Consider the following 17,500-nt stretch of genomic DNA (forward strand, 5'->3'; position numbering starts at 1 on the left):
CGGTCCGCCAGCGGGCTAGCTGCTTAGGCTAGGAGGCTAGCGCCGTCTTACTTCCGCAGTGTTGGACGGTCCGGTGACGTGGTGGAAGCGGGGACGCGGCGGCGGGATGACAGCTCCGTCTCGCCGCTTTGAAAGCGCTGTGTCGGCGACATAAAACGCCCTGACAGTCCCCGCGCTCCACCCGCCGTGACGCTGCGTGCCGTCCGAAGCGGCGGCGGCGGCGCCCGCGTACCGACGCCGTCCGGGCGGCGTTCGGCCTGTCGCCTACCTGCGCCCAGGGGTGGGGGGTGTTAGCCCGATGCTAAGCTAAGCTAAGCTAACCCCGCTGTTGGCTAGCTTGTTCGCCCGCCATAAGACAACGTCCCCCGGGTGTAAATGTTAAAAAAATAATAGGTCGACACAAAAAGCACGAGTCTCCCCGCTCCCCGTGACGGGCGTCCGTGTCCACAGCGCCGGATCATTTTTCCCGCAGACAGCGTTAGCTCGACGTGTCGGAGGGGTAGGCCGGAGTGTCACCGTGAAGCCTCCGGTGCCGCCCCCCCCCACCCCCCCCCACCCACCGGAATGGCGCAGAACGGCGAACGTTCCAGGCCGAGCGGCACCGACTAACACCGGGGACGCCGATCCTCCTCCCGGGTCCCGGCGGAACCGGAGGCCCGTGCGTCAGAACCGCACAACTGCGGCTGATGTTGACGTTTGTTGACTCCCGTTGTTTTTCGTCCTGCACTGAAAATGGACGGTTAGCAAGGTGTGTGTGTGTGTGTGTGTGTGTGTGTGTGTGTAGCAGGTGCATTGCGAACACAACATGTTATAACATCACGAGACATCATGAGAAACATTAAAACTACTCAGTCAGGAACGACAGGCTTAGGATATTCGGGAAAACCTGACGTAACATCCCTCCGGATAAGTCGATGATGCAAGTTGTGCCTTTCACCATGGCTGGTTACTGTTCATATAACAGAGATATTTCATATGGAATTCATTTGAATGACAAAATAAAAATCAAGAATGCGTACAGTATATAAATATATATTTGATATTTGCTTGAGCGGGGTGGAAACACAGTCAAGGGTTGCGCCACAGGGTGAGACTTGTTTTTTGTTTACCTCCTTCCAGCAGCCGAGGTCACGTGACCCCAGATCAGTGGTTACCCCCCAACACCACCCGTGCCCACCCGTCCGCCTGCCGTTTCCCCAAAAACGTCCAAAAATGTTGAACGGATGAAAGGGGTACTCCGCTTTCTGAGACGCTGGGGGGGGGGGGGGGGGTGTCTGTTTCCCAGGAGCCTGTGGGTCGGCCGGGCCCCTGGCGCGTCCCGGGCGTGACCTGGCTCCAAATGACCCGATTAACTGGTACAAATTTGGGGAATCGACGGGACGAGTCGGACCCGTAGACGGAAGGTTAATCGTTTTGGTTTTTTTTAACCGCGGGGGAGTCGGGTCCGGGTCCGGCCCTCTGCGCGGAACTTCCGACCAGCTCCCGTGGCTGCGGATCGCCGCTCGGACAATCCAGGGGCGGGGAATTTTGGGTGTTTTCGGCTCCGGTCGCGGCAAGTGTTTGGTTTCGACGCTGTCACCGTGTCCGAAATAACAGATAAAGGGGAAACTCAAGGCAGCGACTTTTAACTTATGCAAGGGTTTGGTTTAGAGATTGTTTGGTCAGGATTTGGCCAAAACTAACGTAAGATCTTTTTAAATAGTTAGTATGGGTAGGATTTTTAACTCGTTGTTTAAAGTTTTGTGTATTTTATCTGAATAGTTTGTTGTTGGTTGTGGTTTGTGAAGAATCACAAAGTTGTGAATCTGCTTCTCTCATACTAAAGGCTCATGTCATCGATATAGCGTAGTATTTATTCACTTATTATTATACGTTTTTTGGTCGTGCAATTCTGCACTCCTGTATTTTCCTCAAGCGCCGCCCTGTCTTTCACATGAGCAGCAGACGAATCGAGCCCAAAACCCAAACTTAATAGAACTGGTGGACAGAGCCAGACGGGCCGTCCTCAGGGACCTGCGGTGAGTCACGTGATCCCTTGGCTCGCTCTCCTCCTCCACCCCGAGCATCTTGGCTCTCAGATCCACATGTTTCCTCGTGGCAGCTCGGTCGCCTTTTCAATCCCCAAATCCTTGCGTTCAGTCGAGATTCTTCGAGGCTCTTTCTTTGACTCTCGTCCAGCGCTGAAGGAAATAATCTGGACGTCTGTTCTGTTTCCTTTGTGCGCCAAGCGATGCGTCTGGAAGGGGAAGGTCTGCATTTAGGACGAGGTGGTGATCGTAAGGAGCCTTTCCACAAAATATCTCAATGTGGGTAGAATGTTCATATTCTACTGGGCTGTGGTATTTTGAACTTACACGGTAATGCAAAGTATGATATCAATGGTAATGATATCAAATCAATGTTCCAGTTTTCAACAAAAATGTATTTGGGGTATACGCAGACATCCATACATGCACACACACATACATAGATGTATGCATACACGTATACATTTACATGCATGCGCACATACATACATGTATGCGCACATGCATACATACACACATGCACATATATATATATTTATATACATACATACCTAATACATATTACATGTATATTATATGTATTAATATATATGTATTACCTATTATGCATGCATGTATGTATATGTGCATACATACATACATGCACACATACATACATGCACACATACATACATGCACACATACATGCACATATACATACATGCACACATACATGCACACATACATACAGACAGACAGACAGACAGTAATCAGCTAATGTCACGTGTGTTCCTGGTTAACCAGCTAATGGAGGGGAGCATGTGTTCAATGGGAAGCAGCTCCTTGTTCCGGTTGTTGTTGCTTGATTTATGCAAATTCCTGACGGCACCTCGTCCTTAGCACGGCTTTTGGCAGTTACAGCCCCGGAGCACTAGAAGTAAAAGACCAAAAGTTAAATCGAAACTGTAGTCAAATATACGGCACATTCAGGCTGGGGGATGTCGGGTGGGATATCTGGGTGAGCGATAGAAGGATATAGATCAATAGATGGATCTTTTGATGGTTAAAGAGGCAGATGGTCACGGTGTAAATCGAGTTAAACACATCTCCAAGATCCAACTGCTGTTCATCACATTGAACTATATCTAATATAATTTAAATTAAAGATGTTCTAATAAAATGTATGTTTCAGAGCTTGTATGTGAGTCGCATTTGGAACATAGCAACTCAGGTAGACAGTTGAGATTTTTCAGTCCAACTGGTGGACCTGAAATGGACCTGATTCACTTTGTATCCGTTGTGACATTTCTTAGCTTGACCTAAAATTCCCCTGAGATTCAGATGGGAACATGATTATTCAACAATTTCACACAATGATGGTCACATAATTGCAATAGCTTTAGAGAGGGTCATCATGGCCAAAGTGCAGGTTGTCAGTTCCATCTGATCAGTTGTATTCACTTAATTAAACAGAGTTTCCACCGACACGGCAGTAGATACACAGGGTTGGATTGAAAAAAAACATCCTTCCGGTGCCTTCATTAGCGGTTGGTTGCGTTTCCTGCGGCTAAAAGGTGAGTTCAGCTAAATAAGATCAACAGTTCAACTGCTAATGTCCACATGCTCTGTAAACTCCCAAGCCTTGGGTAAATTATCGCTTTTAGAAAGTCCAACTGCTAATAACATCATTCTTAAGACTTACATTTCAGGCAGTTTTAGAGCAAATAATTAATTTTCTTTACATCTGTTGTTTTTGGCATACTGGGAGCCATGGAATAATTTATGATCATAAACTTAATTTTTATGGTACAGATGGGGGTGGGACGTAACTGATTCATATCAAGACTATGACTACGACAGTGACATTAAAAATGAACAACGCAACCAAATCCTGTAGAATTCAAAGGCACCAAGGAGATGATTGTCCTGCTAATCTTAAGGAATCTTTCACAATATCTGCATTCACAAGCTCCAATGACCCCTAACCTAGCCATCAGTTTCATCATTTCATCGAGCCCCCCTTCTTTTTCATCATTACATCATTAACTTACTCCACAAAATTGGGGGCAATTAGCCCCCAATTTTGTGGACATAATTGATTATGGACATAATAGTTTGGAAATTATATCTTTATTTCATGACATTCCCGCTTAAAGATGAATGATCATCACATTATCCCCCAGCCTTGTTTTATATTTTCTAAGCTTGGTGGGTAGCAGGAGGTGGACCGTCGTCCTAGAGGATAAGGAAAACTCTTCTAATAGGATGGCCAAATACTATAAGTAAGTAACAATAAGGACTCTTGGCATTTAAAGTTGTGGTGAAATGTTATTGTGTGAGGACATGTAATTCACACACTTAATTTCTTGTAGAATGTGTTCACCTGCCAGACGTCCGCTCTTCAGGCGGTCTTGCTCACCTTAAGGCTCCTGGGCTAAAAGGGCCAGAAAGGAGGCCCCCAATGATTAACAACTTTCGTGTGGGACTTTATTATTATTTATTTTTTTAGCATTGCTCCCACTAACCATCTGGATGTACCTTCTTTCACTCGCGCAAGGCGAGAATAATGAACCTCAACTCTGTCAATGAAGTTTCCTTACCGTCTACTTTGTCCGCTGCGTGGTAATATCGTCTCAGCCCAAACTGTGGTGTAGGAGCAGAATGGCACTGCTTTGTTTTTTTAGGGGCGTTATTAAGGATCGCTGAGCATTTGAGGAGTAATCTGGGATTTTAAGGAGCCTGTTATTTCAGCAACGCGGGGCTGTTTTCTATGACTCCAGTGTTTCCTAATGCCAAGTGATTGCCGTGTTTGCTGGAACCATCAGCGGGCCACTTGGTTCTGTTGGTAATTGTTTGAAGAGAGCAGAGCGGGTTAATTGAGCCACCCGCCAGCCAACCCGTAACCAGCCAGCCAGCCAGTCAGCCAGCCAGCCAACCACCTCTAGTGTTTGCCCTTATTGCCAGTGGGGCCTTTCCACATTGGTAATTACCTCTGCATGGCAGAGCAGCAGGCTCGCAAGCCATTCTCTGATCCCAGAGCGACGTAACAAAGCCAAAGCCTTGCATTGTGGCAGCTCCTGTGTCGTTCTTTGCTTGTTACGGCTGTTATTTAAAACCGTAATCCCTCATTGAGTTTAACCGATCTTTATTTTCAAGATCACCAAAGCATTTTTGGTTGTAAAATGGGAGGCTTGGTCCGTGCGAAAGCGCTGTGAACGTAGAGGATCCTCGCACCACTTTGGGCCCGGGACACCGAGGGGCGGGAAAGCAGGTGGCGCTGATGGAGCGCGCGCAGAGTGTGGCGGAAGGGACTGCGACGGCACTTGTTATCCCTCCGTGCATCCGTCATCGCGGAACCCCTGCCTAGCAACGCCTCTTCTTGGCAATGGTAACCCTTGGAAACAATGAAGGTGCAGGGCCACTACTCTCTCTCTCTCTCTCTCTCTCTCGCTCTCGCTCTCTCGCTCTGTCTCTATCTCATTTCTGTGTTCAGTCTAAAATCATTTTGATTGTGGGATGCTCACAAAAGTTTGAATAACAAGGCTTGTGAATGTGTGAAACCTTTGACGGAAGAATATTAATAATAGTTTTCTCATGTGGGGAGGACATCTTTCCTATGTTTTTGCCCCAAGCTCATTAACGGGCAGCTTATGGCATCCAATTGAGGCTAAAGCGGCTATTAGGGTAGCAATGACCCCAGGGATCGTGGGGGCGGTTTGACTTCCTGTTTTGACCAGTCGCCCGCCTCACTTCTCCAGATACAACACACAGTACATGACGTGGAGATCTGCAAGACGAGTTTCTTTCTGTATTTTATTGCATCCACATTGTGAAACATTGAAATCCTTCATCCATGGGAAGTACCCAGCGCCAGAGGAGGGGGCTGATGCTGATTCAGAGAACATTATCGACTGTTTAGTCAAGGGAAGGGTAGTGACATTAAAAAGTTGTATTTTCACAATAATAATAATTTGGAAACACACACATTGTGGAGGCTGCTTATTTATAATACCGTGTCGATGAATCCAGTCGGAGTAAATCTCATTGAAATATATGGAAATGTAAAGTATGACCTTGTGACAATTTGACCATTGTCAGACATTTTGGAGGGGTATCTTGCCATAAATAACTTGTGTAAAACGTGTCGGCTCATAACAGTCTTGTTTTAATGATATGCCAAAAGACATACAAACAATAATATTGAATAATAGCCAAGCCTGAGCATAGGTTCAAGGGAGATATTCAATTCTAATTGCAGCTGTCGACAAGATTTGCGCTTGCTCCATCCTGGCCTTCAGTGTTGATGGCCGGCATCGGTGCCTCAGTGTTAGCGAGCTTGAGAAGTTAAAACGCCACCTCAGTGCAGCGTGGTTTTAAGGGGTGATTGAGCACCGTGAGCTGCTCTGTCAAAGGATATGCTTGGAAATCTTTGGAATCAAGACTCTCAGTATACAGGGGGCAGAGTAATGAGCTTGAATTATTGACATACCGTAGAAGACACCTAGTTTTATCTCAGCCACGTTGGGGACCTTTTGTGTCTTTTATTGGGAGCCATTAGTAACCATAACTCCCTTTCAAAGACTTCTGTAGAGGAAACATTTGTGCCCAAAACAAGCGGATTATTGAACAACATTTAACACTTCATTAATCACTCCCAAAATACACCGGGCGCGTTGGCGCAGCGTAGTGGCGCGGCGCAGAGCGTGGTTTTTCACCTGCTACGTGGTGAAAGTGTCTCAGATGTTGTCGTCGAATGAGGAGCATTGGAAACGACAGCGATTTCAATCTTTTTTTTTTTTAACAAACAGTTTTAAAAATATGTTTTGTCACCAATGCTTTGTTAGTTATTGTGTGGAAAAATATAAAATAATTTGACTTCTGCTTATTACTTGTTTAAAAATGACATTACAACATGTTGATCTTGTTTAGACTGTCTCACAATATGTCCTATGATCTCTGCAGACGCTTTGCGCAAAACAAAGTCATGCAGCTATCCAGTTAAAAGGCTATTTTTTTAATATAATTGAAATGTGAACTACAACTATAATTGTTGAAATTGGTCAGTGGGAGGTGTTTGTACTGTATTGCATTCCTTATTACATAGTACGTATTACATATGTTTGTTCTTTGTATTTAAAACGGATCTTGCAAATCAGACAGCAGCTCCAGTCTCTGGTACAATGTTTACTCATATAAAATGCATTAAAATTTATTGCACTCTTTACAAAAAAACATTTCTACATAGTTTCATCTTGTATTTCTATGGAAAAAGCTGCGCACAGTTGAACGAAACTATGGACCTCGCACAAAAATAGAGTAGGGCTGAAAATATTCCTCTTACATCACATTCAAATTTATATGCTTTATTATTTTTAATATTTCAGTATGTTTAAAAAACGAATGCTCATATATAGTAGGGGGGTGGCGAGGTGTTACGCACGGTTCCAGAGCTCCGATCAGAGCGATCTTTTCTCCAAACAAAGCAAAAAAACAACTCTAGATCAATTTAATTTACTCTGTTTCCTGCTGCTGCTCTGCTGTGGCACAGATCGCTCCCGAAAAAATCCCGTCTGTGTTCTCACGGTCCGGTGGCAAATGCCCCGCAGCCACCGCACGAGGGGACATTCTGTCGGTGCTGGTTCATTTCCCACTTCCATCCCCACATCTGTGGAATTACTGGACATTCTGGTCAAAGGAGCACTCTCCCTTGTACACACAGTGAAACACCGGAGGAGAGGGGAAGGCACCGGTGCGTCGTGCAACTCCCCCCACGCAGACTTCACAGTTACCGGGAATATTTCTCTCTAATGTGCGTTCACTGTGCAACAAACTGGATGAACTTATATTGAACTTTATTGCTCATCACATGGGAATTGACTCGCTAACATTAGCCAAAACTTGTATAATCAATTATTTATTTGTATTAAAAAATACACAATCGAATGGCGATTTCAGCATTTGAATAGTGATTTTACATTTTTTGTTATTATTTTTTTTTTTATATATTCCAATTCTATTTGAATTTTGTTCCTGCAGCCCTAAAGTAGAGAAGTGCTCTGCATGGACCCCGCGGCTTCAACAGTGGATTACCATTGGTACAATAGGAAGCGTGCACTTACGGCGCGCTGCGCCACGTCCGTACCCTGTGCCCTGCACCCTGTAGTGTACTTCTGCTGTTATTACCCACAAACTGTCACCAAGATGCCGCACTAGTGGACATCTCTCCAAGTGACTCGTTCCCTTTATAAGAATACATCACAGTCCTTGAGCATCTTTACCCCCTGAGCTAAAAATATTTTATTTCACATTCCACTGTTTTCCCCGAACTAAGAAAAATTAATTCCTTTTTTTTTTATTTTTATTTTTTTTATTATTATTATTATTTTTTTAATTGTAAACAAAGCCTTAACGTCTGTCTGGTTCCTCTACATTTTAACACTGGAGGCCTGCAAACCCCTGCCCCCTCCCCTCCAGCCACCACACGTTAGATAGTTTGTCTTTTTGGGGGGGTTTGTTTGTTTGTTGTTTGTTTCGCCTCATCAGTCTACTAGGGTTGCCGCGGTTACCAGTGTTACACAGTATTGGGGCGTACACCAATTCCATAACTTGCCCACCTTGCCCTATTTTAAAGAAATAAAACCAATTTAGTTCATTTTCGCATATAAGCGCCGACGTTCATCAAATGGGGAAAAAAAATGGAATTTGTAAAATACTAAGCGTGTTATCAATAATGAGTCTGACAGTGAAAGTGGTTTGTGCACCAGCAGAGTCACAGCACAGTCTGCTTTTCACGGGAGGAGAGGAGGCGTTAGGAGACCTTAAATCGGAACCGGTCCATTGAAAATGGTGCCAGTAAACCAAAAACGATAACAATCGCCCTATATTTTTCCATTGAAGTCGAAATTAAATAAACTCGATCCTTTTGATTTAAAGAAATCTGCAGATCTGTTCATTTCCGCGTTCGACAAGTTGCGACGGAGAGCCAATCGGTTTGGACAAGCTAAAGCTGACCTTTGACCTCTAACCAATCATGTTTGTTGATATGGAAAGGAAGCCCTGTCCACAGGAGGGAGGGGGAGGGAGAGAGGGGGAGGGAGAGAGGGGGAGGGAGGGAGAGGGAGAGAGAGAGAGAGATCCAGATCCAAAACTGGAGGAGCAGGAGAAAGATATTGCATCCTTGACAACAGGGACACATACAGCCATAGTTTTTATTTATTTTTTTGGATATGTAAGTTCTGACCCAAAGCAGACGGTAAATTGTGTGTAAAATATGTCGATGAGGCGTGAGGTGTATTGAAGCGAAACGTTTATTAAAGCAGCTGCACTTGTAACTCATTGTTCACAAATGAAAATGATTTGATTTCAAATCGTAATATTTATTTATTTCTAAAATAGCTTAACTGACGGGGCCAATTTTATTTTGAATATTCAATGGGGGGAAAAAAAAAATTATAAATTGAGAGGATTTAATTCTTTAAATAGCCTGCCTATCGATTATTTTTAAGCTCAATAAAACACAGATTATATTTGACCAGAATCTCCCCCAGTTGTCCTGGACGTTGAAGACTTCCATTTTTTTCCGGAAACTGCGTCAGACCCAAATGTATGTGCGCAGGCACAGAAACGCTGAGTTTTTCATCAGCCTCCAGAATGATGTGTTTGCAGAGAGGTTAGCAACCCTTATCTGCACGACGCATGTCAACGCTCTTTGCTCTGCTCGTGCGCTTCGTATGTTTTGTTTTTTCCGTCTTCCGTCCTGCTCTGGGGACGGCTCTCGAGTGCTCCGGCCAGCTTAGCGTGAATCAGACTCTAGGCGTGACTGTCATCGTCACCCACTTCATTTGGCACGTACGCAGTTCCCGGATCCACCGTCCACGCTGACACTTAAATCCTCTTTGTTTCTTTGCTCTGTCAGTGTTATGAACGATTCAGCTGAATCGCGTTGAGGCGACGTCTTTATTTCACCACGATCCACGGACGTCGCCGTTCCCACCTCTTGTGCTCTACCGGTTTCTCTGTGCTCTACTGGTTTCTCTGTGTTCTACCGGAGATGAACAGCTGTAACCTGGACCACCATTTGCCCCCGAGAGAGAAACAGGACAACAGTAATCCACATATGTGTATTGTGAGAAAAAATAGTGATAAGAATATTCTGCTTTGATGTACTATCACATACAACACACACTATCTTTATATTTTTGCAGTAACCAGCTATGGCCAGGAGAGGGAGCCGCTCTTCTCCACTCAGTATTGACATGTTGGAAGTAGAGGTCGTACGTCGACACCTTCAGACGCAGCACTGCTTGACTAGTTTCATCATAAACCACACAATACCATCTTCTATTTTGGCTCCTTTTTTATTATCGTTATTTTCATTAAAGTGGTGGTTATTGTTTTGTTTTGTTTTTTTGCTTGTTTTTTTGAAACGTGCCAAAATGCACATTTACGTCCGAATAAGCTGTACGGTATTTTGCAACTCACACACAGGTTTTGAAGAGAGACGCCGAGCGGTCGATTCAATATGTACTCTGATTCAGTTAGTGTTTTTTTTGTTTTTTTTTTTTTTTTTTTTTGTTTTTGGAGTATTGTTGTTGAATATTCTCTTGCATTTTTAACAGTTTTCATTTGTAGCTTCTCCCTCAAACTGAAGTACAAGCTTGTGTTTTGTATTGAATTTTACTCTGTGAACAAGGGGGTCGCTCTGATGCGGTAGCGTCCCGGTGATAACAGAAGACAATGATGATGTTACGTCACCGTACGCTGCCCGTGTGACAGAGGATGATGGGAATGTAACCATGCACTGTCACTTTGGTTAAGATGGTGTGTGTGTGTGTGTGTGTGTGTGTGTGTGTGTGTGTGTGTGTGTGTGTGTGTGTGTGTCAGTTACTTGCAGGTCAGTCGCTGTGTGGTTAATGCTGTTTGACATGTGTGTGTTTGTTTTTCAGGTGTGGGGAAGTCATGTCTATTACTACAGTTCACAGACAAGAGGTTTCAACCAGTTCACGACCTCACCATCGGTGAGGAACACCCCTACACCTCCACACTCAAAACTATATGAGTGACTCTCTCTCTCTCCCCCCTTGATGAAACACTTGAGGACAAAAATGCATATATATATATATATATATATATATATATATATATATATATATAAAAGATGATTAAGTGATTTTATGAAATTTGTGTGTGTTTCCAGGTGTGGAGTTCGGCGCAAGGATGATCACTATAGATGGAAAACAGATCAAACTGCAGATCTGGGATACGGTAAAATACGCAAAAACACCTACAGGCACATTATCTGGAGTCCTTTCGCCAAAATAGAAGTGTACATCATGACGGTGGGTTATGAAATGCCGCGTGTGGAGGTGCAGTTAGCCGGTAGGCCAGCAGGTGGAGTCAGCGCTCCGTGAACAGACCTGGGGCGAGCGAAAGGAAGGAAGAGGCAGATGTCAGTCCCTGTTGGTCCGCCTGTCTTGTACGCTCGTTTGTGTGTCCGAGCAGCGCCGGGCCGGGCCGTCCCCCGCGCAGAACCCGGGAAGAAGCGCAGCCCGCCATTAGCTGTCTGTCTGACACCGGTGGCTCAGAGGTTACGCTGCCACCAAATGGCCACCGAGACAAATTATGTCTGTGTATTATATGGACGTGGATGCAGCTGGACCTTGGTTCAAAGTGTGTGTGTGTGTGTGTGTGTGTGTGTGTGTGTGTGTGTGTGTGTGTGTGTGTGTGTGTGTGTGTGTGTGTGTGTGTGTGTGTGTGTGTGTGTGTGTGTGGGCCAGATGGCAGACAGACACAGCTCTATCTCTCTCATATCATTCATTCAGTAATAGCATTACGGACTGGTTGACCAACTGGAGTTCCCCTAAAGGGTTTACTCACTTCAGCGGCCTGGTTTTCTGACTGACTGACTGTGTGTTGATGGCTGGTTCTTCGTCTGCCTTCCTGGTGCCATTTTGAGAGAGAGAGAGATTTTTTTTTTTTTTTTTTCCCCCTCCACCCTCCATGCAGCAGCGTGGCCCAGTGGGGTGCACAGGGCGTCCTGTATCAGGGACGTCATGGGATGGATCCCTACAACCCGATAGCCGACTGTGTCCGTCCCCGAGAGGGAAGGAGGGAGAGAAGAGGTATAAAATGGGAGGAGAGAGAAAGGGACTGTGACGGAGGGAAAGAGGGAGTCAGAGAGAGGTCCATTGTATCCACACACAGGCCCTGCTCTGTCCCTCTCCCCTCTGGCCCCAGTAGACGGGAAAATGGGGAACGGATTACCCAGTGGATCTGGACTCGTGAAGAGCCTGGATCTGGATTTTACCGGTGGATCGGGGTTGTCGGAATACCTGGATATGGATCCGACTGGAGGATCGGGACCGTCTTAGAACCTGGCCCTGGACTAGGGGATCGGGACTATTAATCCATAGATAGATCTCAGGGTGACAATATGGATTCAATGTCCAAACGCGTATTGCACAACTTTGATATACATCACAGTTTTGTCTTAGAAATTCAAGTCTCGTGATAAAGAGTCAAACGTTATGACATTGAAATGGTAATGTAGAGTGATATTAGACCAAAACTCAAATAGAGTTCTATATTTACTACCGATACATCTTGGATCATATTTTAAGATCAACATTAATTTACACAACCAAAGGACATATCACACTATGACGATATGATTGAATACCGCAGAGAAAAACATTGAAAGGCTATATTAATTTAATATGCATATACATTCAATATTTATATGGGTTGTGCATACCTCCCTTATAAAAGGATCTGATACGTGTCTAGATGCATACCATTCAGGGACCATGCATTTTAATACGGAACGATCGGATGCGATGCAATCTGATACAGTTCTTAACACTTGTTTAATTTAGACGTTAACACACAGATCAGCGCGCTGTAAAACCAGCCACGGACATTTAACAGAACAACACAACATTAATGTATCATTCATTTTCCATGATACATTAAAATAATCCACTCCTATAAAAGTGGCATTGTTTACCTTCAAATAGATATATTTCATAAAAGACCAGAGAATCCCGAGTGTTTCAGTATTTATAAACACTCCAGGAACAGTCATTGGTGGGTTCAGTCCCTCACCAGGTATTATTTTTATTTGTTTATTTCATGTCGTGTTGTTCTGTTAAATGACTGTGGCTGGTTTTACAGCGCGCTGATCTGTGTGTTTCTCCAGGCCGGACAGGAATCCTTCCGCTCCATCACCAGGTCTTACTACAGAGGAGCAGCAGGGGCGCTGCTAGTCTATGACATCACAAGGTAACAGCCAGTCAGGACCGCCGTGTGCAAAAACACCTGAAGAAGTTGGAAGTGTCTTTGTTTTTGTTTTGTTAGTGTTTGGGTTTTTTTTTAGGGCTAGGTGTCGACTGTAGTTCATCAATACATTAGCGCAGTGGTTCTCAACTGGTGGGCCCCGGTCCAAAACTGGGTCACAGGTCTAATTTGTTTTTTACTTTGAAATAAATTAGAATAACCCGTATCTTAAATTATATTTGGGTTGTGTTTCCCCATCATCAAGTACTCTGGATTCTGATTTCTCTTATCTCTCTATCTACCACAGTAAATATATCACTTAGAGATTGCTTTTAACTATATTTTAAATGTATGTGACCTTCACTGTTTCCACCCCTATATATATATACATATTTCTTTCTTTCTTTCTTTCTTTCTTTCTTTCTTTCTTTCTTTCTTTCTTTTTTTCATGTCATGTAAAGCGCTCTAGCTGCCGTGCCTCAAGGTATAAATACAGTTTTCTCTGCTGACTTTGCTCAACAGAAGGGACACCTTCAACCACCTGACCACCTGGCTGGAGGACGCTCGCCAGCATTCTAACTCCAACATGGTCATCATGCTCATCGGCAACAAGAGGTAAAGCCAGCGGCTGTGGAGAAAATTGGTTGGGAGTGTTTTTTTAATAATTTTCTTTTACTAGTTAAAGTAAATGGAAAACGGGTCATCTTTTTACCTAATCCTTTAAGGTTTCCTTTAAACCTTAAAGGATGCTGCTGTGCTGAGGGGTGACCAGCGATCATGACCTGTAGCCAACGGGGGATTATCGCTGTGGAGCGGGGGTGTCAGACTATTTTTTACATGTATTTACAAATAAAAAGTCTTTTCTGTATCTTCATGGCAAAGTTTGATGAGTAAGACATTTGCAGACATTATATTTTCTGAAGCAAACCGGCCAATGGACGACAGGAAGTAGACGTAGTAACCTTAGTAGTGTCAGTGAAGGGTGACACACCAGGTGCTTTAGTGTGTGTGTGCGTGCGTGTGTGTGTGTGTGTGTGTGTGTGTGTGTGCGCGTGCGCGTGTGTGCGCAGTGACCTGGAGTCGAGGAGAGAGGTGAAGAAGGAAGAGGGGGAGGCGTTTGCCAGAGAACATGGCCTCATATTCATGGAGACCTCGGCCAAGACAGCTTCCAATGTAGAGGAGGTAATACCTCTCACACACACACACACACACACACACACACACACACACACACACACACACACACACACATCCTCGAACCACAAGCCAGGAGACTTTTAGGTGACAGGTGCATTGGCCTTAACCCAGAGCACACGAGGTAGCCGTGTTTTGTGGGTTTGTGTGATTGACAGCTCACCTGGTGCCGTCCCGAGGCTACGAGTCCCGTCCGTCTGGTCCTAAACTTGGATTTAAAAAAATATATATTTCAGTCCGTCAACGTATGAACAGTCGGGGCATGAAGGCTGTAGCTGCTGCTCAGCCTGGCATCACCAAGATGGCCGCCCCCTGGTGACCACCATCAGCAGAGTGTGTGTTATCTTGGACTGTAAAGTACTGTGTAGAACGGTCGTCGTTCAGGTACTAGTGCTGCTCTACATGTTGTGTTCGTATTATTATTAGTAGTAGTAGTAGTAGTAGTAGTAGTAGTAGTAGTATTATGCCATTATTTTAATCACTATTTTTCGCTGTCATTTAATTTTTTATCTCTTTGGCTGTTTTGTCAGGTTATTCTGCGGTAACACCTGAATACCCTCCTGGGGATTAATAAAGCCTTATTTTTTTATGTCACAACCACATATTGTTTCAAAACATCATTTGAGTCCAACATTGACCAGATTTACACAAGAATCACAAACCGTGATTGGCACCACAAATAAGCTTCCCCCCCCCCCCCCCCCCCCCCCCCACACCATTGTAACAACACCCACACACAGGTGTGTGCCATCTATCTGCGGTTTGAATGCCGGCCAGTGGGGCCCGCGGAGACGCTTCCTGTGTTAAGGGTTATGCAAATAAATGTGACTTGACACACACACACACACACATACACACACACACACACACTCACGCGTTCAGAGCCAAGATGGCCTCGGCCGTGCGCAGACACGCCCTGAGCTGTTGGCGTGTTGTAATGAATGCATGCATGGCAACGTCCTGGGGGAGCCTTTCCTCACTTAGCCAATCACATAAATAAACCCATCCAGCGCGGCGCGGCAGGCCCCGGGCGGCACCGTGCACGTGCGTCCGGCGTGTGCACGTTGTTTACATTGATTTTCTTTCCTCCCCCTCTTTCCCCGCCTATAATATCACGCGTGTGCGTGTGCGTGCGTGCGTGCGTGTGTGTGTGTGTGTGTGTGTGTGTGTGTGTGTGTGTCTGTGTGTGCGCGCACGCACGCAGAAAGGGAGGGTGTTATGATTAATTTGTCTCATTAGTGTCCCTAGAATCCTCTTGATACCACTCCTCCCCCCTCTCTCCATCCCTCCGTTCTCTCTGCTGTCCGTCATCCCATCTTTACACACCTCCTCCCGATCACTCTCCCTCTCTCCATTTCTCTCCCTCGCCCTCTCTCCCCCACCGTTAACTCATACATATTCATGCCGACGCCCTCGGCCACAGCCTGCAGCCAATGAGAGGGCTCGGCCGGCGGACGTGGGTGGACACCGGGGGGGGGGGGGATGCTGGGCGAGGGAGGGAGTGTGAAACGCTGTCTCCTCTCCTCTCTCCTTCCCTTCCCTTTCATCCTTCCTTCCCCTCGAGGACGTTTATCACCTTGTTCCTCTTCCTCCGTTCCCCTCTCCTCTTTTCCCTGCCACGGAAGGAGGGCTAGAGAAGGGAGGGAGGCAGGGAGGGAATAGAAGTGGAAGAGGTGGGGGGGGGGGTGGAAAAATGAAAGGTTCAGGAAGTGATGCGGGGAAGGAAGAGGGTGTTTACATTAAGTCTCTTCATCATTTAAGACCACATGTTGGGAGAAATCGTACCTTATATTGTCTTCATGTCATCTTTTTTACATGATGAAAAAATAAAAATCCCACAAACCATTCCACGCCAATAAAAACCAGTCCGGTGCCTTTTCCGGGGTTTTTTCCACTCTGCTCCAGGTGGCGTCTTCGTGTGTTCTGCCTCGCTGTACTTCAGTGTTTATGTCTGCTTGTGTGCGTGGAGACCGCAACCTACAGCGCTAGATCAGTGTATCCGCAGTGCTTTCAGGAAGTACATCTGTTTACCTTTACCGATAAAAATCTCTTAAGTATTAGATTGTGTTACATTAAGTCTGAATTTTGGAGAAGGGGGCGGAAAAAAAAAAAACTTGCAGTGTTGGAATGGGACCCTGGGAGTCGTAGTGTAATCCACCCAATGCAGACGATCTCGTGGATCGCCATTTTACATTTCGGGGCATCATAAAACCGTATTTTTATTTTTGTGATGAATTGGAAAATTAAAATTAATAAAGGCATCATCTGCAGACGTGGTCCCCTCCTTGCCAGATTAGGCTATTTGGGCGTCTTTGAGTGTTACATTTAAATTCTGAATGGCACTGAAACTATCTTCAAGTCAGTTTTTTAACTCGCTGCAGTGCACGTGTGTGTGTGTGTGTGTGTGTGTGTGTGTGTGTGTGTGTGTGTGTGTGTGTGTGTGTGTGTGTGTGTGTGTGTGTGTGTGTGTGTGTGTGTGTGTGTGTGTGTGTGTGTGTGTGTGTGTGTACACGCGCCTCTGTTCTAGTGCTGTCTCGTGTCTGACGAGAGCCTTTGCCAAACAGACCTCTTCAAATTTACATTCATTATAATAATAATAAACCTTTATTTCAACAGCACTTTTCCGAAATTGATTTAACAAAGCTCTCATATAATAAAATATAAACGTTGTTAAAAGTAATGGATACGATGACGGCAGCGCGTGTCACAGTCCAAACAAAGAACTGGAGTCGGCGAAGATGATGGAAACGAGGGAAACCAAACGTGGTATAGACTTGCGAGCTTGTTCCTCACGTAACCGTGCTGGGGTTGAGCTCCATGGTTCAACAAAATGATGAAGTGAAATATCTTTCCCCCTTTTTTGCTTTCTCTCTCTCTCTCTCTCTCGGTGTCCTCCTATTTATTTTTGGTTGCCTTTTCCTCTTTCTCCGTTTGCTGTCAGGCGTTCATCAACACAGCCAAGGAGATCTACGAGAAGATCCAGGAGGGCGTGTTTGATATCAACAACGAGGTGAGACGCACAAACA

At 45.1% G+C, this 17,500-nt stretch overlaps 1 protein-coding gene across 1 annotated transcript in view; it reads left to right on the forward strand.

Moving 5' to 3' along the window:
* Positions 1-17,500, forward strand: part of rab2a (RAB2A, member RAS oncogene family) — a 19,747-nt gene that overhangs the window by 170 nt on the left and 2,077 nt on the right. The window contains exons 2-7 of the mRNA XM_080010685.1: positions 10,952-11,023; positions 11,203-11,270; positions 13,204-13,286; positions 13,803-13,895; positions 14,351-14,462; positions 17,416-17,484. Coding sequence (XP_079866811.1) covers positions 10,952-11,023; positions 11,203-11,270; positions 13,204-13,286; positions 13,803-13,895; positions 14,351-14,462; positions 17,416-17,484 — 497 coding nt within the window. The remainder of the gene's footprint in view (positions 1-10,951; positions 11,024-11,202; positions 11,271-13,203; positions 13,287-13,802; positions 13,896-14,350; positions 14,463-17,415; positions 17,485-17,500) is intronic.

This window comes from Zeus faber (assembly GCF_960531495.2).
Source record: "Zeus faber genome assembly, chromosome: 12".
NCBI lineage: Eukaryota > Metazoa > Chordata > Actinopteri > Zeiformes > Zeidae > Zeus > Zeus faber.